The sequence below is a fragment of the Myxocyprinus asiaticus genome, chromosome 40 (assembly GCF_019703515.2).
Source record: "Myxocyprinus asiaticus isolate MX2 ecotype Aquarium Trade chromosome 40, UBuf_Myxa_2, whole genome shotgun sequence".
Taxonomy (NCBI): domain Eukaryota; kingdom Metazoa; phylum Chordata; class Actinopteri; order Cypriniformes; family Catostomidae; genus Myxocyprinus; species Myxocyprinus asiaticus.
Genome location: NC_059383.1, coordinates 26,063,248 through 26,089,944, shown reverse-complemented (window position 1 = coordinate 26,089,944; position 26,697 = coordinate 26,063,248). Strand labels below are relative to the sequence as shown.

General features: G+C 37.9%; 1 protein-coding gene across 5 annotated transcripts in view; it reads left to right on the top strand.

The window, feature by feature from the left end:
* LOC127431296 (poly [ADP-ribose] polymerase tankyrase-1) overlaps positions 1-26,697 on the top strand; it is a 158,373-nt gene that overhangs the window by 64,888 nt on the left and 66,788 nt on the right. For all 5 annotated transcript variants that reach the window (XM_051681681.1, XM_051681679.1, XM_051681678.1 and 2 more), the window contains exons 4-5: positions 14,370-14,406; positions 16,380-16,455. In XM_051681681.1, coding sequence (XP_051537641.1) covers positions 14,370-14,406; positions 16,380-16,455 — 113 coding nt within the window. The remainder of the gene's footprint in view (positions 1-14,369; positions 14,407-16,379; positions 16,456-26,697) is intronic.

Below are 26,697 nucleotides of genomic sequence, written 5' to 3'. Positions count from 1 at the left end.
TCTTGAGAGGTTTAGATTTTAATAATTAGCCTGCCTTGGTCTTAAAGAGTGATGCAATGTCATAGTCATATGGTTGGGCATACAGTCCACTATTGGCATCAGGGTTATTCCACCAAATATTGATTTCTGAACTCTTTAAAGCATTAGTATTGTGTTGTTTAAAAATGAATATGAACTTGTTTTCTTTGCATTATTCAAGGTCTGAAAACTTTTTTGTTATTTTTACCAGTTGTCATTTCCTGCAATTAAATGCTCTAAATGACAATATTTTAATTTGGAATTTGGGAGAAGTGTTGTCGGTAGTTTATAGAATAAAACAAAAATTTCATTTTACTCAAACACATACCTATAAATAGTAAATCCAGAGAAATTTTGCAGTGGTCTCTTAGTTTTTTCCAGAGCTGTATATATTTTTAATGCCATAGGCTACTGTAGAAGCAAAAACTGTGAATTATGTGTAATTTCGTTTACATTGCTGCTATTGAGGACATTGAATTGATGTTCTCACTACATGAAAGCGATACCTTGTGGCTTATAGCCTATGACATGATTCTCCTAATCGCTCATTCAGGGTATGCCAGGGTTTTGATTGACAGCTAAATTCTCCTGTGTAGCAACAGGAGAGGGAAGGGCTCAGCTGGATTGTTTTCTGTGGCTGAGGTTCCAATTCCCAGTTTGCGGTTTGGCAGAAGGGATCCACTTTGCCATCAGTAAACTGTGACCATGTGTCAAGGCTCTGATCTTTTAATGCCTTGTCCCAAGAACTTTCTATTTGGAGTCACTGATCCAATACAGCAAAAAACAAAAATCTGTGTTTGTATGAATTGCAGCCCACAAAGCAATCATTTGAGTTTCAGGTCCTGTCAGAGGCATCATCAGTCTTTGCTCTTGGCTGTGTGGTATAGCAGTGAGGTCTCTTTTGCCCAGAGTTGTGACTCATGAGTAATGTTTAAGGAATAGTTCACCCCATAATGAAAATTCTATTTACTTTTACTATTTGCTCTCCCTACTAAAGTATGTCATTACAAACCTGCATGACTTTCTTCCGTGAAACTCAAAAGGAGATGCAGTGGCAAGAATAAATATGTGAACCCTTTGAAATTAGCTGGTTTTCTGCATTAATTGGTCATAAAATGTGGTCTAATCTTCATCAAATTCATAAGTATAGACAAGCACAAATGTGCTTTAGCTAACAGCACACAAACAATTATAATCTTTCATGTCTTTATTGAACACATCCCATTAAATATTCATAGTGCTGTGGAAAAAGTAAATGTACCCTTTGATTTAATAACTGGCCGATCGTCCTTTGGCATCAATATCCTCAACCAACATCAGCGTTTCCGGTAACTGCGGATTTTTTAGTTTTTTTGTTATTTGACGGACAGCGCTCATTAATCAACAGAAAAATGACTTTAAATGAGCCAGAGTTAGTCTATGTTTATATAAAATTTGACAGCTGTGAAAGCTGTTAGGTTTCTGATCTAGAACTTTGAGGGTACGTTTTATATAAAATTTGAAGTGGCTTCATTGTTGATTTGTTGGCCTGTGCCCAGCTTGTCAGACAACATGTGAAATGTGGAATGATCATGGCATTCATATATATCATAGCTGTTTCATAGCTCAGTGATTTTCTGATAAATTTAAAATTGCTTAAACCTAACTCGTTGGCATATATATATATATATATAATAATATAATATAATATAATATATATATTTTTTTACATGAGTTTTAAAGGAAAGATTAGAATCAATCCAGACACCCAGATACTTAAACTCAGTCACGACTTGCAACTTTTGCCCAGATGTCATTATAGCTGGCTCTGGAGTAGTGCATCGCCATTTTTGGGAAAAAAAACAACAACATACCAACAGTTTTGGTTACATTTAGCTTGAGACATGATCGATTTAGCCATGTTGTAATATGGCTCATGGCACTAATAAGTTTAGAAGCAGCTTGCTCCTTTTGTGCAACCGTGTGCATAAATTACTGCATCATCTGCATATAACTTGATCTCTACATCAGGACAAACAGAAGGTAGATCATTAATGTAAAAACTAAATAAAAGTGGTCAGAGTATAGATACTTGTGGGACACCTGTAATGATGTTAAGAACAGGATTAGACATGCACTGCATTCAGAAGGAATTTTGGACCATTCTTCCTTATAGAACTGCTGCTGCGCAGCCATATTCTTAGGATGTCTGGTGTGAACGGCTCTCTTGAGGTCATTCCACAGCATCTCTATTGGGTTAGGGTCTGGGCTCTGACTGGGCCACTTCAAAATTTGGATTTTCTTTTTTAGAAGCCATTCTGTAGTGGACTTACCCAAGTTCTACTGAGCTTCAGCTGGCACACAGAAAGAGCCACCCTGACATTATTCTGTAGGATATCTTGATAAACTTGATGATGGCAAGTGGTCCAGGCCCTGAAGCAGCAAAGCAGCCCCAAATCACAATGGTTGCTTCCACCGTACTTCACCGTTGGGATGATGTTTTCACGTTGGTATGCGGTGCCCTTTTTATGCCGTACGTAGTGCTGAATGTTCTTCACAAAAAATTAAACCTTAGTTTCATCAGCCACAAAACATTTTCCCAGTAGCGTTGTGGAGTGTCAAGGTGGTCTTTTGCAAACTTCAGGCGACCAGCATTGTATTTGTTGGGAAGCAGCGGTTTCCAGGACACCATGCCTGTTTAATGCTTTCAGTATAGTAAACTCATAAAGAGAGATGTTATCCAGTTCCAATGATTCTTTCAAGTCTTTAGCTGTCACTCTAAGGTTCCTTTTTTTTTATTTTTTTTATTTAACCTCATTGAGGATTCTGCAGTGTGCCCTTTGATCTTGGCTGGACGACCACTTCTAGGGAGAGTAGCCACAATTCTAAATTGTCTCCATTTATAGACAAATTGTTTAACTGTGGACAGATGAATATCAAAGCTCTTCGAGATAACTTTGTAACCCTTTTCAGCTTTATGCAAAGCAACTGTTCTTGATCGTAGGTCTTCTGAGATCGCTTATTTTTTAAGGCATGGTTTACGTCAGCAGATGCTTCTTGTGAATAGCAAACTCAAAATGTTTGAGTGCTTTTTATAAGTCAAAGTAGCTCCAACCCAAACATCCAATCTCGTTTCATTAATTAGATAAATGGTTTGCCAACTTCTGACCTTAATTTGCTTTTGTTGATGTCATTAGCCTAGGGGTTCACATACTTTTTCCAACCTACACTGTGAATGTTTGAATGATGGATTCAATATGTACAAAAACAAAACAATAATTTGTGTGTTATTAGTTAAAAAAGTTGTGTGTGTGTTTGCTCATTATTGTAACTTAGATGAAGACCAAGCCAGACTTTAAGACACATTTATACATTAATGCAGGTCATTCCAAAAGGTTCACATACATTTTCTTGCCTCTGTATTTAACAATGTCCAAGCTGCTCGTTTCCATGCAATGAAAGTGGGTGGGGACTAGGGACAGCTGTGAAAAGAGCAGCAGGATGTTCTGCCAGATAACCATTTTTGAGTTCCATGGATGAAAATTATATGGGTTTGAACTTCGAAAATATATGAGGGCGATTACATGACGGAATTTTATTTTTTGGGTGAACTTTTCCTTAACTGTGGTAAGTATTGAAACTCCTCAACTAAATTTTCATATTGAGTCTGAGCTGGACATTTGCCCGTTAATGAGAAGAATGAAAGAGTTGGCAGGACTCCAGTCTGCGACTGGATTTTGTTATAGTTTGCACCGGTGCGACTACAGAGTAGGCCAATTTTCTCTTTGTGATTATGTGCTGCCATTTTATGAGCAACGGCAAAAACGGAACAAAACATCGCTATCCGCTACCCCGATCAATTATTAACACATCTCGATGAACAGAGCAATGCGAGCATAGAGGAGCGTTTAATTGTGACCCGGTGACACAGATCATTACAAACAGCACTGTGGGAACAACTGAGAAGCAGTGCAAGTCGTGGAACACATTATTTCAGGTACAGAATTGTCTGCTGCAACCCCTATGAAAACCTCAATGTCTTGATCATATGAAAGGGCCCAGACGTTCTAAACGGCATTGATGAGACAAACAGGGAAAAACATTGAAAGTAATGCACAGACTTGAATTAGAAGACTTTTTAATTCGCACATCACTATTCTTATAAAAATGTACCTTAAATGTACTATAGTAACACACACTGTATTAACTACAGTATTTTATGCAGAAATATATTCACATTAAATATTTTCAGATTAAGGAAGTTCACCCAAAAATGTCATCCTAGATGTGTATGATTATTTTCTTCTTCTACTGAATACAAAGGAAGATTTTTAGAAAAATATCTCAATCGGTCCATTCAATGCAAATTAACAGGATCAGACATTTTGAAGCTCAAAAAATATATGAAGACAGCATAAAAGTAATCCATACTCCAGTGGTTAAATCCATATAATCAGAAGCGATAAGTGGTTGAGAAAAAGATCAATGTTTAAGTAATTTTTTTTACTATAAATCTACACTTTCAAACAGTCCTCCTAAACACTCTTCTCTCCTAAGAGTTGTTCTTTTGTTTTTGGCGATTAGCATTATTCGTGCATAATGCCACTTACTGAGCAGGGAGGAGAATTTATAGTAAATTCTGCATAGCACAGATAAGGTAAAGCCATTTGAGTCCTCTCTCATTATTATGTGCTCATTTACAGATGGTCTTTACAGAAATGCTAGTTTTCTTAAAGACACAGTACTGGGTTTTTAGCATTTATTCAACAAATCTATGTAAATACTTGTAACTAGTCCAAATTATGCATGTAAACAATAAACTTGTAATCAAATGTAATATATGCAATATATTATCATATTTTTTGGTGGAATACATGGATTTATTAATTTTTAAAATGCTTAAATGTGACCAAAATTACGAAAAACTAAAGTAAACAAATGAAAATTAATTTTAACATTTTCTTTATGTGCCTCGTTCCCTGTATAATTAACAGCATTAGCTGAGAATTTCTTTCATATGTAAGCAAAGGGACATTATAACTGAAATACACCCATATGAATCGATATTGAATCGAAATCGAATCAAGAGCTTGTGAATAGGAATTTAATGGAATCAGGAAATCTTTATCAAAACCCAGCCCCAAGCACATATGTTTTATTTATTTATTTGTTTATTTATTTATTTTCAAAAGATAAGTACAAAATGGAATCAATGGCTTTAAAGCCTGGACCATTGTGAATTATGAACTAAACGATTTTTCATTATGTGTAAAATCTGTTCTCTTCTAATGCTCTATGACTGTAGGAAAATGTAACTGGTTTTGTTTGCTTTCAAAAATTCCGAGAGATGACTGAACTTTTTTCAATAAGAGCCTGATGAAAGGAGCCCAACTCTTTCACACTGCAAGAATAATTCAGCCATAGGTGTTAACTTTTTACCTTTTTAGATGTTCTAGATTACCTTTTATAGATTGTTAAAACAAGTCAATTTACATCTGTATTACAACTCAAAATCAATGCTACCAAATCAAGTGCTGCTGCTAGGGATGTCGCGATTATACGATTTCACTATTAATCGCAATTAAAAATGTCACAGTTAATTTAACCATAGAAAATTTAGAATCTATGGTTAAAAACCTGGAAATGCTTTATTTACACATGGCCAAAATATTATATATGTAATGTTTAAATATACAGTGCATCCGGAAAGTATTCACAGCGCTTCACTTTTTCCACATTTTGTTATGTTACAGCCTTATTCCAAAATGGATTAAATTCATTATTTTCCTCAAAATTCTACAAACAATACCCCATAATGACAATGTGAAAGAAGTTTGTTTGAAATCTTTGCAAATTTATTAAAAATAAAAAATGAAAAGAAAATCACATGTACATAAGTATTCACAGCCTTTGCTCGATACTTTGTTGAAGCACCTTTGGCACCAATTACAGCCTCAAGTCTTTTTGAGTATGATGCTACAAGCTTGGCACACCTATTTTTGGGCAGTTTCTCCCATTCTAATTTGCAGGACCTCTCAAGCTCCATCAGGTTGGATGGGGAGTGTCGGTGCACAGCCATTTTCAGATCTCTCCAGAGATGTTCAATCGGGTTCAAGTCTGGGCTCTGGCTGGGCCACTCAAGGACATTCACAGAGTTGTCCCGTAGCCTCAACTCTGTTATCTTGGCTGTGTGCTTAGGGTCGTTGTCCTGTTGGAAGATGAACCTTCACCCCAGTCTGAGGTCCAGAGCGCTCTGGAGCAGGTTTTCATCAAGGATGTCTCTGTACATTGCTGCATTCATCTTTCCCTCGATCCTGATTAGTCTCCCAGTTCCTGCTGCTGAAAAACATCCCCACAGCATGATGCTGCCACCACCATGCTTCACTGTAGGGATGTATTGGCCAGGTGATGAGCGGTGCCTGGTTTCCTCCAGACATGACGCTTGCCATTCAGGCTAAAGACTTCAATCTTTGTTTCTCATAGTCTGAGAGTCCTTCAGGTGCCTTTTGGCAAACTCCAGGCGGGCTGTCATGTGCCTTTTACTGAGGAGTGGCTTCCGTTGGCCACTCTACCATACAGGCCTGATTGGTGGAGTGCTGCAGAGATGGTTGTTCTTCTGGAAGGTTCTCCTCTCTCCACAGAGAAATGCTGGAGCTCTGTCAGAGTGACCATCGGGTTCTTGGTCACCTCCCTGACTAAGGCCCTTCTCCCCCGCTCGCTCAGTTCGGCCGGGCGGTCAGCTCTAGGAAGAGTAGTGGTGGTTCCAAACTTCTTCCATTTACGGATGATGGAGGCCACTGTGCTCATTGGGACCTTCAATGCTGCAGACATTTTTCTGTACCCTTCCCCAGATCTCGGCCTCTATACAATCCTGTCTCGGAGGTCTACAGACAATTCCTTGGACTTCATGTCTTGGTTTGTGCTCTGACATGCACTGTTAACTGTGGGACCTTATATAGACAGGTGTGTGCCTTTCCAAATCATGTCCAATCAACTGAATTTACCACAGGTGGACTCCAGTCAAGTTGTAGAAACACCTCAAGGATAATCAGTGGAAACAGGATGCACCTGAGCTCAATTTTGAGTGTCATGGCAAAGGCTGTGAATACTTATGTACATGTGATTTTTTTTTTTTTTTTTCCGTTTTTTATTTTTAATAAATTTGCAAAGATTTCAAACAAACTACTTTCACGTTGTCATTATGGGGTATTGTTTGTAGAATTTTGAGGAAAATAATGAATTTAATCCATTTTGGAATAAGGCTGTAACATAACAAAATGTGGAAAAAGTGAAGCACTGTGAATACTTTCAGGATGCACTGTATATATAATATAAAGATATCTTCAGTGTAAGCCTAAATGTGAGGATCTCGTGCATTTGGGCCTTGCTGGTTACTGGCTGTTGCTATATGGTTACAGACAGTGGCCACCTAGAGCTTGGCCAGGTGCTGCTGAACGTGAAGAAATGAATAATAATTGTGATGCAATTGTATAAAATCATACAGTTCTTACATATCATACAATGTGATGCAATACAAATCATACAAAATCTTACAGTTATGAAGTTCTGAAGACTCCAAGCACTCTGGTTACATTGAAGCGAATCATTGTGTGCCTGGGATGCAGATAAGCGGAGTGTTCTTCCTTAAATTTGGAGAATCTCTTTTTATATACCGCCTATTTATATGTTGTGTATTTATCAGTTTTCCTATTGTATGGCTATGCTTGGAGTCCATATATCCCTAAGAAATGCGTCCACTAACACGCTCAATTGTGATATATGAATTTTTGCCTCAGTTCTTTCATAATTGGAAAATGTGCTAAAAATCATAAAACTAACTGCAATTTTTTTCCTCAGACGTAATCTAACCGTCAAATACTCACACAGCGGCATCCCTAGCTGGTGCTACCATCTGTAGAACTTGATGGCATTGGTGCCACAACTCTCAAATGTTTTCTCTGGAGCCCTGGTTGGTGAATGCAAAGATGTGGGCACTTATCAAAGTGTACAGCATAGATGCTCATGAAAGATGCATTTCATTAGTGACTGGACTAAGTTAATTGTGCAGCCTGAGATATCTTCTTTACACTGGCCATTCATATCAAATGAAGCAGTAAGGCCTGTAATGAGTTGCAGAGTGCTGGGCTTTTAGTTATCTGAAATGGCTTCTAACATTACCCTTAAGGCCAGTCTGCATGGAGAAGAGATACTAAAATTCGCCAAAGTCGTGGATGCTTTAAAAGATAGTTAGAATTAGATGAACGGAAAACTCAATGCAATTGGTTGAATTTGTTGTTAGAAAACATTGAATGGAAATCATTTTACATGAAAATCTATTGTGTCAGACAGTAGTTTTAAACAATTATGTGTTTGACAGTTTGACAGCACGTTCTTTGTCATCTTTAAATAATTAAGTGGGTGGAATTTATTTTGTGGATTGATATAGTAGATGTGCATTTGTGATTTGGAAATCTCTCTGAAGAAATGTGGTTGCATTTCATATGAGTTTAAACACCACACCGGGATTGACTGAATTTTGTGACAAAACCAAATTTTGTGGCAAAAATCTTCAAAAAATCTATTTTTTTTATATAGCCATGCTAGTGAAAACATTTCCAAACTAACCTATAAAAAGATATCCTAGCGCTTCTAGAAACATTCAAGCAACAATTCAAACAATCATTCAACTTAATGGGGTCATGACATGCCTTTTTCTTTAGTTTTTTGGATTTTCTCGCCCAATTTGGAATGCCCAATTCCCAATGCGCTCTAAATCCTCTTGGTGGCGTAGTGACTCGCCTCAATCCGGGTGGCGGAGGATGAATCTCAGTTGCCTCTGCGTCTGAGACAGTCAATCCATGCATCTTGTCACGTGGCTTGTTGAGCGCGTTACCGTGGAGACCTAGCGCGTGTGGAGGCTCACGCTATTCTCCGCGGCATCCACGCACAACCCACCACGCGCCCCACCGAGAGCGAGAACCACATTATAGCGACCACGAGGAAGTTAACCCAACGTGACTCTACCTACCCTAGCGACCGTGCCAATTGGTTGCTTAGGAAGTCTGACTGGAGTCACTCAGCACGCCCTGGATTCGAGCTTGCGACTCCGGGTGTGGTAGTCAGCGTCTTTACTTGCTGAGCTACCCAGGCCCCAACATTACTTTTTACATTATTTTCATATATTCCTTTAGGTTCACTTATCATAATAGTAAAGAATTTTAAACAAAAAAAAGTCATATATTTGTAAAACATGATAATTTCCCACCCTCATTCTGACCCTCTGTCAGAAACGCTCAGTTTTGGTGCTGCTTCTCCATTAAGACTTGACAGTAAACACCCACTGTTATGATTGGTTCTTTGCTCTTGATTGGCCTGCTCTCTCCTCACCATCACACTGCTTATCGGAGGTAAAGTCAAGGTAAAGTAGGCGTTGATGTGTTGTTGTGGAGGTGGTCAGGTGCAAATGTCTACAACAGTTTGACATCACAATGTGGAGTATTTAAGAAATTTTGATTCCTCATGTCATGATCCCTTTAAAATCATTTTATTTCCACTGGCCCAAAAAACAACAAACAAAAATTGCCGAAGAGTGAATAATGATGTTTTTAAACCCCTTGGTGTTACAAAAGGGGGATGCTGGCAAACGCAGTGTAGGAAGAGGAAATTAAGCTGATCTTATAAGTGTTTATCAGAATCCAGAATCAGAACGAGCTTTATTGCCAAGTGTTCTCACGTACACAAGTAATATTTTTTTGGGTGATTGGAGAAACAAGTGCACACAGAACATTTATTTTGGTTCCAGAAGGAGCATTTTTTTGGCGCAGCAGATAGGATTTGTCTAGTGGTGTAGTAGTGTCTGAAGAGGTCGGCATACTGTGAATTTATGAAACATAAATTGCACCCAATCTCTAAAATTGATTTTATATGCAGTACATATTTAAAATGTGTAAGAATATTTTTTTATATATCAAGGTAAGTTTATTGCTGGCTTGGTGTAAAATACACTGCAAAGAACAATGGTATTGTAACAATGTTAAATATGTATTTAAATTAATAGGTGTCAATAATGTTCCATTTATTAGGCTACTGTGAAAATTGTTAATACTTTGTTATTACTCTAATAATCTAATTCATAATACGCAATAAACCGTTAAGCGTTGTAGCTAATATGAGTGTAGTAATGTTCATGTTAACACATTATCTTGTATTATCATATATAGCCTACATAAAAATGTATGGTTATTTGTTTTATTTGTGTACTATAATGTGCTTTTCTGTGTATAGTGAAATTGTTTTCCTGCTTAGAATATATCAATTGAAATGATTTGATATCACAAGAAAAAGGCACCACTGACAGCAGTAAAAAGCAAAAAAAAAAAAAGCAAAAAAAAAAGAGCATCAAAAACTAGCAGGGGTGCAATAACATGCAGTATTTTCACAAAGTTTAATTGCATAAGTTACATTTAAACGTATACAGTATACACCAATCAGCCACAACATTAAAATCACCTGCCTAATATTGTGTAGGTCCCCCTCGTGCCATCAAAACAGCACCAACCCGCATCTCAGAATAGTATTCTAGAGATGCTATTCTTCTCACCACAATTGTACAGAGTGGTTATCTGAGTTACCGTAGACTTTGTCAGTTCAAACCAGTCTGGTGATTCTCTGTTGGTCTCTCTCATCAACCAGGCATTTCCGTCCACAGAACTGCCACTCACTGGATGTTTTTTGTTTTTGTACCATTCGGAGTAAATTATACAGACTGTTATGCGTAAAAATCCCAGGAGATCAGCAGTTACAGAAATACTCAAACCAGCCCATCTGGCACCAACAATCATACCATGGTCCAAATCACTGAGATCAAATTTTTCTGATTGTTGATGTGAACATAAACTGAAGCTCCTGACCCGTATCTGCCTGATTTTATGCCCTGCAATGCTGCCACACGATTGACTGATTAGATAATCGCATGGATGGTTGTTGGTGCCAGACGGGCTGGTTTGAGTATTTCTGTAAATGCTGATGATCTCAGATTTTCATGCACAACAGTCTCTAGGATTTACTCCGAATGGTGCCAAAAAAACCATAAAAAAAAACACCTTCAAAAATCCTCTTTTCCCGGACAAGCGTTAATGTCGTGCCCTGATTAAATATTGTATCCAACATTCTCTGATAAAATTTTTTTCTTTTGCATTATAGCTCCTAAAGTAAATGTACGTGGTTTTAAAGGACTTTTAAATATTATTTTGGAAAACAAGCCAAAAAAAGACTAATCAAAAATGTATTTTGTTTCAGTGTACAATGGGCTAAGACTACACTCACCTTTGCTCACTTCGATCCATCTTTAACTCACAAAAAACAAACTTTCTCCTCTTAATAGAGCTGCGTATCGCCGATTTTCTTTATAAGATACACAGAGTGAGTGTGACATATATTATAATTCACTACGTCATGAGCCATCACGTTATAATCTAGCTGCAGCAAACGTGCATGAGTGACGAGCGTCCCTGCGCCAGAGTGTGCATCAGCCTGTAGAAGATTCAGGGGCCGTTTACACGACAACGTTTTCAACTAAAAACAGAAAACTTTTTATGCGTTTTGGCTGTTCGTTTACACGACAACGGCGTTTTGGGGCAAACTTTTGAAAACGGGTTTCAAAGTGCAAGTTTTTGAAAACGATGCCGTTATCATCTCCGTGTAAACCTACAAAAATGCGAATTTGTGAAAACAATGACGTCTTGCGCACGCGTATTACGTGTTATATAAAGAATGATGGATTGATAGGCATCAATTTGAGATGTATAATTATCAGTATGAATATTGGTGTCTGTGCAAATAACAATAATCAACAATTTATTCATTTGGAGTGTTTTGTATGGAGTGTGAACATTGTACAGTTAGCAGAACCTGCAATTTGAAAATCTTGAAATTAATATATGGATTCAGATGGGGAAAAATGTATTTGTATTTTAAATGTTATTTATTTACTTAATTTTATTTGATGTACCTTTACCCTGCAATTCATTCACCCACTGCTTATGTATATAGCCTATAGACCGTGATGTGATGCCATGTACAGTATTCAATGATATGCTTAGAATATGAAAACATGAGGCAGTGAAAATGCAAGTTAGATCCAGTGTACACAAGACCTCTGTCTCCATCAGAAGATATCCATATATCAGAGTTCTGTCTGATATCCAAAACCAGTCAACATCAACAGCTTGTTATGTTAACTTACTCTCCTACCAGCCCAAGAGTCAGCAGGGGGAATACAGAAGAAGGCTGTAGGCGAAGTGATGGTAAAAATTAGCAAACTTTATTGAATATTCTTGAGAGTTCAGTCTATAGGCATGCACAAGAGTACTTCAAAATAACGCATGAGACATTCAAAACTACGATGGTGGAGTTTATTGACGCTTCTCTTCAAAGTAATTGTAGTAATAAAGCAACCTCATCGTCCGTCCAGACAAAATTGCTCGATGTTTTCGCCATCCTCATTGTATGTATTCACCGCTCTGTGGAAGAATGCTTATGTGCGCAGGCGCGTAGTGTTTCTTTACAAAGTGACATCGCCAACTACTGGCCTGGCATGCATAATACAGTGTTTTTAGTCGTTTTCGCGGATCCGTGTGAACGGGGATCATTTTGGCAACGTTGTCCTCTGTACGCAAAACTTTTCAAAAATGCAAAGGAAAACTTTTCAGTTTTTAGTACATCGTTGTCATGTAAACGTACCCTCAATCTCTTCTCCGGTCACTTCACACAACTCATAGATGCGGCGCTGTCCGCACAGAGAAATGCCAGTTTCAGAGTTTATTTTCATAACCTGCTTCCTTATTATTTGAACTTTAATAAAGGATGTTTTAAAGATATAACACCAGGGTGTTTCCTTGCGAAACGGAATGCGGCACAATAAGTGTTTTATCTTGATTATCTTGTTTTCGTATTCGTTGGAATCCAAAGTCATAATTGAAAATAAAATTTGATTAATCGCCCAGCCCTACAATGGTCTGATCACCATTCACTTGCATAGTAAGGACCAACTGAGCTAAGATATTCTTCTAAAAATCTTTATTTGTGTTCTACAGAAGAAAGAAAGTAATGCACATCTGGGTTGGCATGAGGGTGAATAAATGATGAGAGAATTTTCATTTTTCGGTGAGCTATCCCTTTAAGTACTACTTATTGTAACAAAGCTCTGTGCTAATATATCTACCTATAACAACAAGTTGTCATATAAACAATCAGTCAGAAATCACACTAATTTAATTGTCATGCTCCTTAAATACACAGTCATGGTATTTGGAAAATAATGACTTATATAAAAAAGTCAGATGCTAATTCAGTAACCATTCATACAGTTCCAATATTTTTTTTTAAAATGGAAACCATTCTCGAAGCAGTTCTTGAGTCCCAATCCTGTTAATTCCCATTATTTCCTACACTGTGCTTTCACGACCTTTTGTTTACAACCGCCACAATGCTCAAAACAAGCCCAGCTTACGAAGTATTGTGGTATTTGTTTTTTCGCCATTTTGTTGTTCAAAGACCCCCCTCTGCAAGCCGCCCATATGTCATGCCATCCACCTCTTCACAACATTTCCATTTCCCCTGTCCTCTTTCTTTTTTTCACTCCCTCCCTCTTTCACCCTGTCTTTTGCATCCTCCCCCCTTATTCCTCGCTTCTCTTGTCTCCACAAGCCTTGGTAGAGAGAGACAGTGAGTGAGAGCACATGTGGGGGTGGGGAGAATCACAGCTGAATTATTTGTGTTCCTCTGATTGGCTGAGAGGCTGGGTATTGTCGGTAAGGGGGAGAGGGGGCCGGGCAGAATCTGTTTTTCATATTTCCCCCCTTTCCCTTACCTCGTATTATCACAGCAACGGCTCCTCCTTTACAAACATAAAATAGACAGTGGAGAGGAGGTATCCAGGGTTTGGGCTCACTGTATACAAGAGGAGGGGTGTGTGTGTGTGCATGCTGTCTGTCTGCCTGCCTGAGAAAGAGAGCCATTTAATTTGTGGAGTGAACAGGGATATGCATCAGTTTGCATGCCGTATCCAAGACACTGCTGATGCCGAGTCCACAATCTGCTCAACGTCACAGTTTCATCTGGCAAGAGGGGTGTGCGCTCAGCTACACCACCACCACAAGAGAGAACGAGAGGGAGAGAAGCAGAGAAAAGAGAGAATAGCAAGGCAGTGTTGGTGCAATGATGCCTGTGCGTGCATGTGTTTGAGTGTGCCTGTCTCAGTGTGGGGCTGCTGGCGGTCCGCTGCTCCTTAGTGACTCTGGCTTTTTCTTGCTGCTGCTGTACGTCCTTCATCCTGCCTGCCTCTGACACCATGATTTTTTGTAATCACTTAGGCGAATACAAGAAGGACGAACTCCTGGAAGCTGCGAGGTGAGTACTTGCTGTCAACCCACATCCTCCTCCTCTTCCACCTTTTCTTCTCTTATCCACACTTTATCATTTCCTGTCATCCTTTCTCCCATGATTCTGCCCTTTTCATCCCTCTCTTTCACTCCCTTACATAGTTACTGTTGTTTTTGTCTGTGCACATGGACCTGGATTTAGGCATGTGTCAGAGAAGGTGCCCAAAGGGCCGGAGATGTCTGACTCATTAGATGTCTCTTTATTTGCATGTGATGGCCTGGAGGAGCCCACATCCTGCACAGAAGACTCTGCCTCCTGGGCAGAGCAGAGTTTCTATTTAGCATCATGCCACGGGCAGAATGCTTTATTCAATTTGGCAAATTCAGTTGGTTTCCGAGAGCTGCAGGTGGAACCGAAGGATCCTGCCCTCCTACCTGTTATTTCCAAGTGTATGGGGAAACTCCCATCACCAAACACCTGCATTTCCGGGGTTGATTGTTACCATGGGACAAGTAGCCATGGAGAAACAGGCCTGCTTATAGAAACATGACACGCGAGCAATCCCAGCAGTCACTGCCTCGCCGCATGTAATGGGGAGAAAGAAGTTTCTTTTCATGTTCAATTCTACATCTCCACTGGCTTTGCCCCCCTTTTTAGAGCCCTGCCTTCAGGCAAAGCCTGCAGCATGGATACAAATCAGGACTCTTGTAAAGGAATAAAGAGTCAAGAAACTAGAAAAGGCCTTGTAAGTCTCTCCAACATGATCATTAAGACGAAATTTTGTCAGGGGGTGGGGGGGTTAATTACTGTGCAATTACGTTGATCTTGGTCCCCCTGCTCGATAGCAGCACAAGTAACCCTATGAATTTCGAATATAGTTTGTTCTTAATTCATTCCCTTGCAGAGACTTGAGGATTAGAAGATAGAGAAAACAGATAAACAAGAGAAATGTGGGGTTGACTTATGGCCTGCGCTCTTCTTAGTGGTAATCTCCTAAAGACCAGGATGCATCTGCAAACACATCAAGAAGATTGATGAAACCCTCCCATTCCTCTGTCTCTCTTCCCAGTTGTAATCTCCCGGCCAGTCCTGTTTTCCCATCTCTGCGGCAGAGCATGCATCTTAATGGCAGATCTCATATTTTTCACTGAAGCCAGTTATTTGTAGTTATTGGCAGAGGGAGACCAAAGCAACTGGGGAGGAGTAAACCCTACTGTTTTTTGTGGGTTTTGTCAAGGCTTGACCTGTAGAGAAGGATGGGAAAGCTCCTGTATGCAGTATGTGTGGTTTTATGTGCATGTTAATCAGACACACAGGGTCTTTGGGAATAATCAACGTTAAGTCTGCAATTGTTATGCAGTAATTTCAAAGCCCTGACAGTTTGCAAAGACAATGATGTTTCCATTACGTGGTGTCCATTGCTGATGAATCAACTGTCATCACATTCCAGCACAGGAGCACCAAGGCATTAAAAGGAGCATGGGCTCTCTCTGAAACAAATGTTTCTCCTTGCCATTGTACACCTTTGATTAGGGTGGCATCTGGCCCATCTCTCACCCCAGATGCCAGAAGGTTTTTTGGTGTAGCCACGGCAGGCCTGGCAAATTATGCACTGTCATACTTGGTCACACTTGGCCTGTTGGCGAGGTGGTGAGCATTCGTGGACAGGTGCTGATGAGTCAAAACCTCTGCAGACTACAGGCTGGAGTTGTCAAAGGCTTACTCTAATTACTTATAACACAAATCTGGCTGGTGATATTTGCCTAGGTAAGTTATATTAAAGGTACTTTGTTGGTTTCTTCTTTTTGTTTCATGAACTCTCTGACAGATGCTGTTCATCTTGCACGTTCCTCCTCTCTGGACTATAGCATTTCTCACCCCCATCTATCCTTTTATTCTCCACTCCTTCTCTCATCCACTTCCCTGAATTCACTGTGTTAGCTTTTTTGTTTTACTATACCCCCTTGTTCTTTAAAAAAACAACTGCTGCTGTGCTTCAGGAGCGGAAATGAAGAGAAGCTCATGGCACTGCTCACGCCATTAAACGTCAACTGCCATGCCAGCGACGGTCGTAAGGTAAGAATGCTCACTCCATTCACTTTGACCACTGTTTGTGTATACTATGTAAAACAGTTAATATTCTTTTAGACCAGTTCTAATCTTGTGGCGTGGACCTTGTCAAGGCAGACACCATTTTTAATTCAAAGCAAATGAAAATGAGATGAAGATGAAAAGATGAATTTTCAGTGTTTCGCAAGCTGGCGATCGACACACAACAATACAGTCCATTAAACAGACTCTACATCTATCACTCATTTACATTGGCATCAAATTATGGTGTCTACCATTATTAATATCCAATGTGAGAAGTGCAGAATTTTTCACTTCACCCTTCCACATGTTTGGAGATAATCTGTTTATAGAGCATTACAATGGTTCATTGAGCCAATTTCGTAATTGTAAATGAGTTTCAGATCTGTCATCGTCATCAAATTCAAGGTAAAAGTAAATGTAGATACTGAGAAGCATCACTCTGCATTATTTATTTGGTTTGTATTTTATCAAGTACCTCACTCGAATAATTTTTATGTGGAGCTGGCATGTAATTAGAATAGTTTCAGTTATCTTTGTGTTTTTTTTTTGAGGTTCAAAGAAATGTTTTTTCTCTGGCACAAATATGGCTTACATTGATAAAAGCAAACCTTCAGGTATTTCTGAAGATATTATACAGTTTGTTTTCTGCAGTAGTACAAACTTACACTAGCTTAAAAATGACACTTCCTTGTTAGTTCACCGATGGAACTTACAATATGGAATATGGAATAAGGAAATAATTTTCCCCCCCTAAATGTTTCACACATCTTGGTTTACCATGCAAAAATAGTTTTCTTACTGAGTATTTTTGTCTTGTTTTCTAGTAAAATATCTAAACATTCTTAAAACAAGATATACAGTATTTATTTTGTCTAATTTTCAAAGACAACAAAGTTTAGTAATGTTTATGTATATATATATATATATATATATATACACACACTACGCCAATGGAGTAAGAAATAAAACTTGTATCAAATGTAAAATAAGTTTTTTTCTTACCACATTGGCAAATATTTTCTTGTTTTAGGCATAAACTACACCAAATTTGGTTAGATTTCTCTGAAAACAAGACTTAATATTTCATGCTGTTCTGCTTCTTGAGTAATGTTTTTGTTGTTATTTTAAGGATGTTTAGATATTTTACCAGAAAATAAGACAAAAATACTGTGTATATTTAATGTGGACTTACATAAGCATCTGACTTTTTATCATCAGTTAGGCTTCTTCTCCATCAATGTTTTTTTTATATTTTACTTAGGACAAGAAACGAGCAGTGAAATGGTTGCAGAGGTATCCTAATCTCTGTGAGATCAAGGGTTGATTTAGAGGAATTATTTCAGCTAGTTCTGAGTGTAGTCCTCATGCATATTTATTGAATATTGACTGATTTCCCAAACCTGCTCCCCAAAATGCTTAAGCAAAAATTTTGAGATGAGTCTGGCTGCAGGTATACTCTCTGCTCATGTGCACTCTTTGCTGTCTGTGGTGACATATTTTGTGAACGCTACAGAGAAACCGAAATAAGTTGTCATCCATTCATGTTTGTGAATTATTCAGAAAAGCATTTAACAAAATGTTGTTGTAATACATCATGATTCTAAAATGATCCCGGAAGAATCGTGCATAAGATTTATTTTCTTATTTTTATATATACAGTGCTGTGAAAAAAAAGTGTCTATTTGCATCCCGGTGTAAATAGCATCTGCCACACAGGCCAGCTATTTGCACCCCAATAGTAGGGCTGAAACGATTAGTCGGCGTTATCGACAACGTCGACAAAAATATTTATTGCAGAATAGTCGTTTGATCTCATTTAACGTAACATGAGATCGCATTAAACTTTAATGATGATGACGCGCGAGAGCAGCACTGCAGTTCACGTCTGACTGAGGAGAGGAAGAATTACACAGCTCACAGTCCAGATGCACTCTAAACTTTCACAGCTTCAGGTGATGTAGATCGTGAAGTATGAGGGAATTCTAATGCAAAAATACAAAATAAGTAAATACAAAAGCACTCTCATTGTGGGATAAGTGGAGCTAGAGCAAAACTTGCGTGTCAAATGTCTTTAAAGGAAACATCCCTTACATCTTAAATGCAGTTATATTTAATGCAGCTTTATTAAAGTTCAGATAATACAAAAGCAGATCATGTAAATAACTACAAACTGCAAAACTGGCATTTCTCTGTGCGGTCAGTGCCTCTTCTATGAGTTGCGCGAATGTCCCGATCTAAGGGGGGGAGATTGAAACTGCACCCGGCTGTCGCATGGACGCTCATCCCTCGAGCACGCACGCTTAATGCAGCTAGATTATAATGTGATGGCTTGCGACTTATTGAATCATAATATATGTGTCACTGCACATTTCTTATCGTGAAGAAAATTGGCAATATACAGCTTTATTAATAAATTAGATTTTTTTATTTTATTTTTGTGAGTTAAAGATAGATTGAAGTGAACAAAGATGAGAGAGGGTAGTCTTCACCCCATTATACACTAACAAAGTAAGTTTTTGATTTGTTTTTGTTTTGGCTTGTTTTCCAATATAAATATCTAAAACTCCTTTAAAACTATGTACATTTTCTTTAGCAGCTATTCTGCAGATATCTGAGAATGTTGAATATAATATTAAAAATACAAATATTTTAAAATATCTAAAAATCCTTTAAAAAAAAGATGCATTCACCTGAGAAACAGCATATAAGATATTTAGACTTTCTTTTAGAGAATAGATCTTGAATATAAGTATATTTTGTCTTTACTGCACTCGCAGAAGTAAAACCAAGTGAAAAAATACACTTATATACAAAATACACTTATATTTGAGAGACATTCTCTTAAAGCAAGTCTAAATATCTTATATATTGCTTCTCAAGTAAATGTATCTTGTTAAGGATTTTTAGACAATTGTAAGACAAAAACATTTGGTAATAGGATTTTTTGCAGTGAATTTCTTTACTGAATTAAACTTAAGTATTTTATTCTCTTTAATTCAGTGAATGTCATTTAGAGGTATTTTTAAAAGATGATTTTGTCCTCTATTGTTAGTAAGCACATTTTATACCTTTTAAGTTGGGGCACAAGCTGAATAATCAGTTAAGGGCTAATGATTAATCGGTGCAATAATCGCGGAATAGTCGAATAATCGTTCTAATAATCGTTAGATTAATCGATTATCAAAAATAATCGTTAGTTGCAGCCCTACCTAATAGTCTGGTGGAACCACAGTAATATATGCCAAACTAACCAATAGATGTCGCTGCAGTGGCGTGCGGTGTAAGAATGTGTGGCGAGTGTGAATGTGTAGTGATGTCCTAGTGACCGTGGTTCGAATCCGCATTTTGTCCCACTCTTTTTACCAACCGATTTCTTGTTTCCACACTTATTATTTCCTTTAATACTACTTAAAATAAAAGATAAAAATGAATATAAATGTTGATTTCATCGCAGTGATTTGGTCACGGTGAATGTTGAGGAGTGCAGAGAAGCGTTTGATCCGGAGGCAGGGTCTGTCGATCGCACTCGTTCCCATGGCTCGGCATTGCTTGTGTGTACATTGCATCACTGTTACTAATATTGTAGTAACCATGTTCTTTGCAGAAACCATAGTTTTAATGCAGTTAACCATGGTGTTACTACAGTAATATGGTGATAATATAGTAACCATGGTTAATTTTGTGGTTACTGTAAATGTATAAAAAATACTTTGGTGAAACCATGGTTACTGTAGTAAAATCAAGGTTAGTTTTTTCTAAGGTTAAGGTTAGGTTTAGGGGAAGGGGTTAATGTAGTGTGTCTCTGGGACTCTAAATAAACACAGTAAACACTGCAGTGATACCCATACTGTATGTTAGTATTTAAATATGGGTACAAATAGTATCTACCATTATTTGCACCAGGGTTGGGGTGCAAATAATATCTACCACTATTTGCACTAGGGTGTAAATAGCATATAGCATTATTAGCAACATGGTGCTATGGATCATTGTCTTACTGCATAATCCAGTTGCGCTTGTATTTTTGCAGTGTATTTTTATTGTACACAGTCTTCTTATTTTGTGTATACTGTATATTGTATATTATTAGGTATATATTGTATATTGTGTTGTGTAACAAGATGTGTAAACCGTGTTATGTGTAAATCAGATGTTTATTGTAATTGTCATACTGCTATCTTGCTTGGAACCCCACCCAAGACTTTCACCCACTGTTGCACTTGTGTATATGGTTGAGTGACAATAAAGGGATTTCATTTGATTTTGATTTGATATAGTGGAGTCATGAACAGTGACCTTTATTGTTATGAGGGAGGTCTGCAGTTCCTTGGATGCTGTCCTTGGCTTTTTTGTGACTTCCTGGTTGAGTCGTCCCTGTGCTCTTGGAGGAATTTTGGAAGGTTGGACACTTCTGGGAAGGTTAATTACTGTGCCACGTTTTCTCCATTTGGAGATAATGGCTTTCACTGTGGTTCTTTGGAGTCCGAAAGCATTTGAAATAGCTTTGTAACCCTTCCCAGACTGATGTATTTCAATCACCTTTTCCCTCATCATTTCTGGAATTTCTTTCGACCTTGGCATATTGTGCTACTGGGTGAGAGCTTTTAGCCAACTTCATGCTGCTGAAAAAGTTCTATTTAGGTGTTGATTTGATTAACAGGGCTGGCAGTAATCAGGCCTGGGTGTCTCTAGTCCAGCTGAACCCCATTATGAATGCAGTTTCATAGATTTGGGGATTTATTGCCTTTGTTTTATGATTGCTTTTGTTTTATGTTAGATTTTGTTAGATTTGTTTTTAAACAATTTAGTATGAGATATACACAAAAAAATAAGACATCACAGCACTGTACTGAAGTGGTAAAACTCTTACAAAAATGTTAGAGTTCATGTATGCAGCCAGACTATATTGAACTTTTTTCTTTTTAAGCTGTGGAGCACTGCATGTTTAAAAAAAGATAGACCTCCCAGAGTTGCTAACTGCTGCTTATTTTGCAAAATGTATACAGCAACATCAATTTCATCCTTTTCATCAGAACGTTGATCATTTAATTTCGGCAAATGCTGCTCCAATTATCCTCAGTGTTTTGGAACTTTATTGGCTTAGATTGAAATTCATCCCTTCACTTGTTTAACAAGGTCTGTGTTTAGCTTAAAACAGGTGAGAGGAGTGTAGGCTCCCTGAAGATGTAGTTGAAAATGGCTTTTATTGACCCATGGGCTCTTGTGGCCCATATCGCCCCTGTCTGTGTTAACTGACCTCAGCAACAAAATCTGATGCTCATCACCTTCATAACAATAGGCTTTAGCTATCTGAGTTCTTGTTCTATGTGAGATGCCATTATCAGTAAAGGGATTATAGTATTTAGATACAGTTCATGGCCAAAAGTATGTGGACTCCTAACATACGGGTTTGGCTATGCTTCTTAATTCCAGTTAAGACACGTTCTAGAACTTGACTTGCCTGCACAAAGCTCAGACCTAATCCGTTTCTGAATAGGATCGAATCCGTGTTCCATCACGGCATATCCTTATTAATGCCAATGGTTTGAAATGAAATGCTCAACAAGCAGATATGGTGAAATGGCATTTGGGTGTCCATATGCATTTGGCCATATAGTGTACATCTGATCGCTAGCCTCTTAAATTGATTCAGCTCACAGAGAGCATATAATGGCGTTGCATTTTGCGATTAATAGATTTTGGTTCATGAAAGATGAACGGATGAATTGTACAGTCACCGTGATGATGCTTATTCAAACACAAAGAGCTGGCGTGTGTATTGTGGCTGGGTTAATCTTTAGCTCTTTTGGTTTTAATGAAAAAGAGCTCTATCTGGGCCCATCAGCTTTAGTTAGCTGTTTTTACCTCTGAGGCAGCTTTATGGACATACTGAGATCACAGTCCAAGCTAATGTCAATAGCAGCAGCATGCCTCTGCCTGAATTGTGGAGATGCCACTCTCCTTTCTTTTGTTGCCTTCTTTGACTCTGAATACACCTGAGAAATCCCTTGGTGCACTCAGTACAACACTTCTTTAGAGATACAAAGACACTAAAGGAAGAATAGAGCATTTCAGCTTGCTGCTGCTTCAAAACCTGAAACCTTTTGTTTGTTTGTTTGTAATCCGAGGATACCTTCATTTGTAGATCCCAGGATAAGTTATTCCCTATTGTCTGGTTAGCTGGTATTATGTCTCATCTTATCTGCTGTACAGTCACTGCAGATTAATGTTGATGTGAAATATCTTGAAAGATTCTTGTAATGGTGGGATGGAAGAAGCACATTTCCACTGGCCCAGTCAGGTGAGTCCTTTTTGGCAACATTTTTATATATGTGCTGGAAAATGATGGCATATGGTGCAAAACATTACTGATGTGTTTATAATTTCAACATATTCTAACTGATGCTTCCAAGACAAGTCACTGAAATTTTGTCAAATCTGTGTAAGCCAGCTAGATAATGTCACCTTGGCGTTAAGTTTAAATCAGCAGATCTAGCAATAACAATATACATGATAAACAAATGGAAGATAGACAGTTACGTCAACTTGCTCAAAACTCACACTGCCCATAGGCCATCCTTAATGTTCAGCCCTGATGTTATTTATAGTTACATCCTTTTAATTTCCTAGCCAATTTCATCCACCTGATACTCAAGCCCCAACCATGAAATAAGCGATTTGAGTTACAGCGACCTCCATCACTGTTTAGAGACAGAGCCTTCCTCCACAAAATATCCCCATCCATTAACGCTTGAGCAGCTTTTAGCTGGTCCACTGCCAACCCCCATATGGTTGAATTATGTATTCTGTGCTCAAACAGAGAAGCGCTTCCTTGACTTCTAGCCAAACTTCTCTGTTCCAAACAAGTGTGTTGTGGTTATAGTCAATATTCTGTACTAACTAGGAGTTTATCAGTTAATTTTTTCACAATTAATTAAAAATTAATTAAAATGAATAACCAATATTTTAAAGCTGAAGTGTGTAACTTTTCAGTGTTAAAATACTTCCTATCCTGTATATGCGGTGACAACTATAAGGCCTTGTTCAGACTGCCATTAAAAATCAGATTTTTTGCATATCCAGATGAGTTTTTGATAGTCTGGACAACAAAAAACCACATGAAATCTGATTTTTCAGAATCTGATTCAAACCACATCGGGAGGTGGTTTCAGATGCGATTGAAATCTGATTTTTTCAGATGCATCTCAGTCCGGATGCTCGGGCTGCTCAAATCGGATTCAAATGGTCTTTTTTGTCACTCTTAATGCGACACACAACGATGACGTCAAAAATCGGTGACTGCAGCACGGAACATCACAATATTTACCAGTCTCCGTTGCTGAGTTTTTCTTGTTCTTGCTTATTTGGATTGTGAGATGATGCACCTCCATTTTTCCCGCATCTGTTTTGAAAGCATCGTCACGAGGGTACGCCTACATTGTTACCAAAGCAACCCATGCAGATAGGTTGGTTATGTCTGAACGCGCAAATCTGATTTGATCACTTGCAGTTAATAGTGTGGACAGTCTGCCTGAAAAGATCTGATTTGACCAAAAATCCGATTTGCCTGCAGTCTGAACATAGCCTAAGTAAGCCAATCGTAGGTTAATTTTCCCCATGTAAACACTGTCTCTGTGGCGTTATAAAAATTGCTCCATTTGTTTTGAATGGCCTCTCCAGCCTGACACAGCAACATTGACTTAACCAAAATTGGTGGGTAAAAATATTGATTTTACGATGCATCACGATCTTCATTTGAGCAATCTCGAAATCGATTCTTAAATCCCAATATTGATCTTTTACTTTAAGCGCAACCATCTACTACAATGAGAGGAGATATCTCTCATTTGCAACCAAATTTTGCATTATGTGACTAAAATTTATATATTTGGCAACTGGATGGTAAATGTTTAGATTTAACTCACCAGTGATTGTATAGTTTTGCAGCGAAGTATTCGGCAGCAAGATCCTTTCACTGCATATTGAGAGTAAAAGTTGTTCCGTGCAATGTGTATCCAAAGATGAGATCCAAGCAACCCATTTGTAACTAATGTCTCTCTTAATACCCTTTCTGTTTTTACAGTCAGTTGTTCAGAAAAAGAAAAAAAAAAACATTTAAAGGGATAGTTCACCCAAAAATGAAAATGATCTGATCATTTGCTCACCCTCATGCCATCCCCAAAGCATATGACTTTCTTTATTCTGCAGAACACAAAGATTTTTAGAAGAATATATTAGCTCTGTATGTCCTCACAATGCAAGTGAATGGTGGCCAGAATTCTGAAGGTCCAAATATCATAGAAAGGCAGCATAAAAGTAATCCATAAGACTCTAGTGGTTTAACCAATGTTTTCTGAAGTGATCCAATCGGTTTTGGGTGAGAACGGACCAAAATATAAATCTCGTTTTTCTCTTTTTCAAAATCTTGCCATTGCAGTCTGTAGGCATGATCATGATTTCAAGCTCAGTGACACTTCCTAATGCTTGACGCATGTCACACATGTAGAGCTTGAAATCACGATCACCAAGGAGACTGCTCTCAAGATTTATAGTCAAAAGGAATTACATTTTTGTCTGTTCTCACCCAAAACCAATTGGATAATAAATAATAAATGGCCAAAAAAAATGCAATGGCATGTTGAAAAGTTTTATGTTCACTTGTTAAAAGTTTTAAGAATTTATTGATTAGACACCATTTTGATAATGAAATTAAACTAAACTAAAAAATGTTCTGGAAAGTTCTGGAAGATGATAATTATTATGAAATAATACTTAAATGTTGGTACTGTGACAGCACTACTAAGATCTATATATGTTTCTTTGTTATTTAATTCATTGTTACATCTGTTTGAAGTCTTTTCTCTATACTGTCTAACTGTACAGCAATTCAGAGAATTACAGAGAAATATCCATAATAACTCTTGAAAATGTACATTTGTTAATTCGTTAAATATCTTTTAGTTCATTTTTTTACATTTATTTTTTAACGGAACCGTTTCACCCCTAGCTCTAAGTAATAGGAATCTTTCACAGATATTTGTTGTGGCCATTTCTTCCTGTTACCTATTGTAAATGTTTACAGAGAACACAAGCCTCATTGGACCAGCTACATTCACCTTGCTATTCTCAATGAGTTGGATGTTTTTGTTGATAACACTGTCCTCACTACTGTAGTTTCGTTTTATAGAGCTCTTGTCACAGTCTCTGAAAGTCGCATGACCAATTGAGCAGGTTGTTACTTTTTTTTGCTTTGCTATGGACGAAAACATGGCCTGTGTGTTTTCTGTAAGTGAAAACACCATACGCTGGTTATTGAGGCTCAGCGGGTCCATATTGCTCCATATTGTCTGTAATCGCAGTACACAACATTTTACCGCAGTTGCTTTTGTATGCTATAGAGCTTTAATATCCTGACAGTGGCAAGAGAATGTTGTAGGCTTTTCTCCTGCTGAGCTTTAATTATCCAAAAAGTTATCTCTGTTTAGAGTTGTATTACCATCTTCATTCTGCTGTGTTGTACGAACAGCTTTGGTGTGGATAACATTCGCATGACGCACTTTCACCCACTCTCCATTACATGTGATCCGCTTTTCATTTCATAATTACATGTTTGCCTCAGTGGCCATCACGCTCTAAGCCCTCGATGGGCTGTAACAGATGGCCTTGGGCCCTCAATTTATTGCTCGCTGTTTTCCACACACTTCACCTCTCTGGGGATTTTTGGATTATACAGGACACTTCATTCATGAAATAATATTGATTTAGCTGTTGTGTTTTTCCCCTTCTTTCCTTGTAGAAAACAAGCACTTGAAACCTCTAACTTGCGTTGTATTGAGTAGTTATGGATAGGGATGAGTCAAAAAGGTAAACTAATCTACTAGTTGTAACACAGTTATTACAGTAACCAATTTTCAATTTAGTTTTTGGTTCTATTTTATTTTCAGTCCGTCCTTTCAATTTAGTTCAGTTTTCGGTAGTGGTCACTCTATAGCTGACGGTAAAATAAAGTTGAGTTGTTGTTTTTTCAGTGTTTTTTAGTTTCAGTATATGTAGTTTTTATTTTATTAACTAAATGCATTAACTAATATCATTTAAATATGGTACCAGGTTTCCAAATTTTGTAATTTACCATGTATTAAAAACTTGAATACATGTTATGGTATTTTTATTAGAAGTTATTTTCAGAGTCCTGAAAATTGTTACAATTATGTTATGTTTCATTTT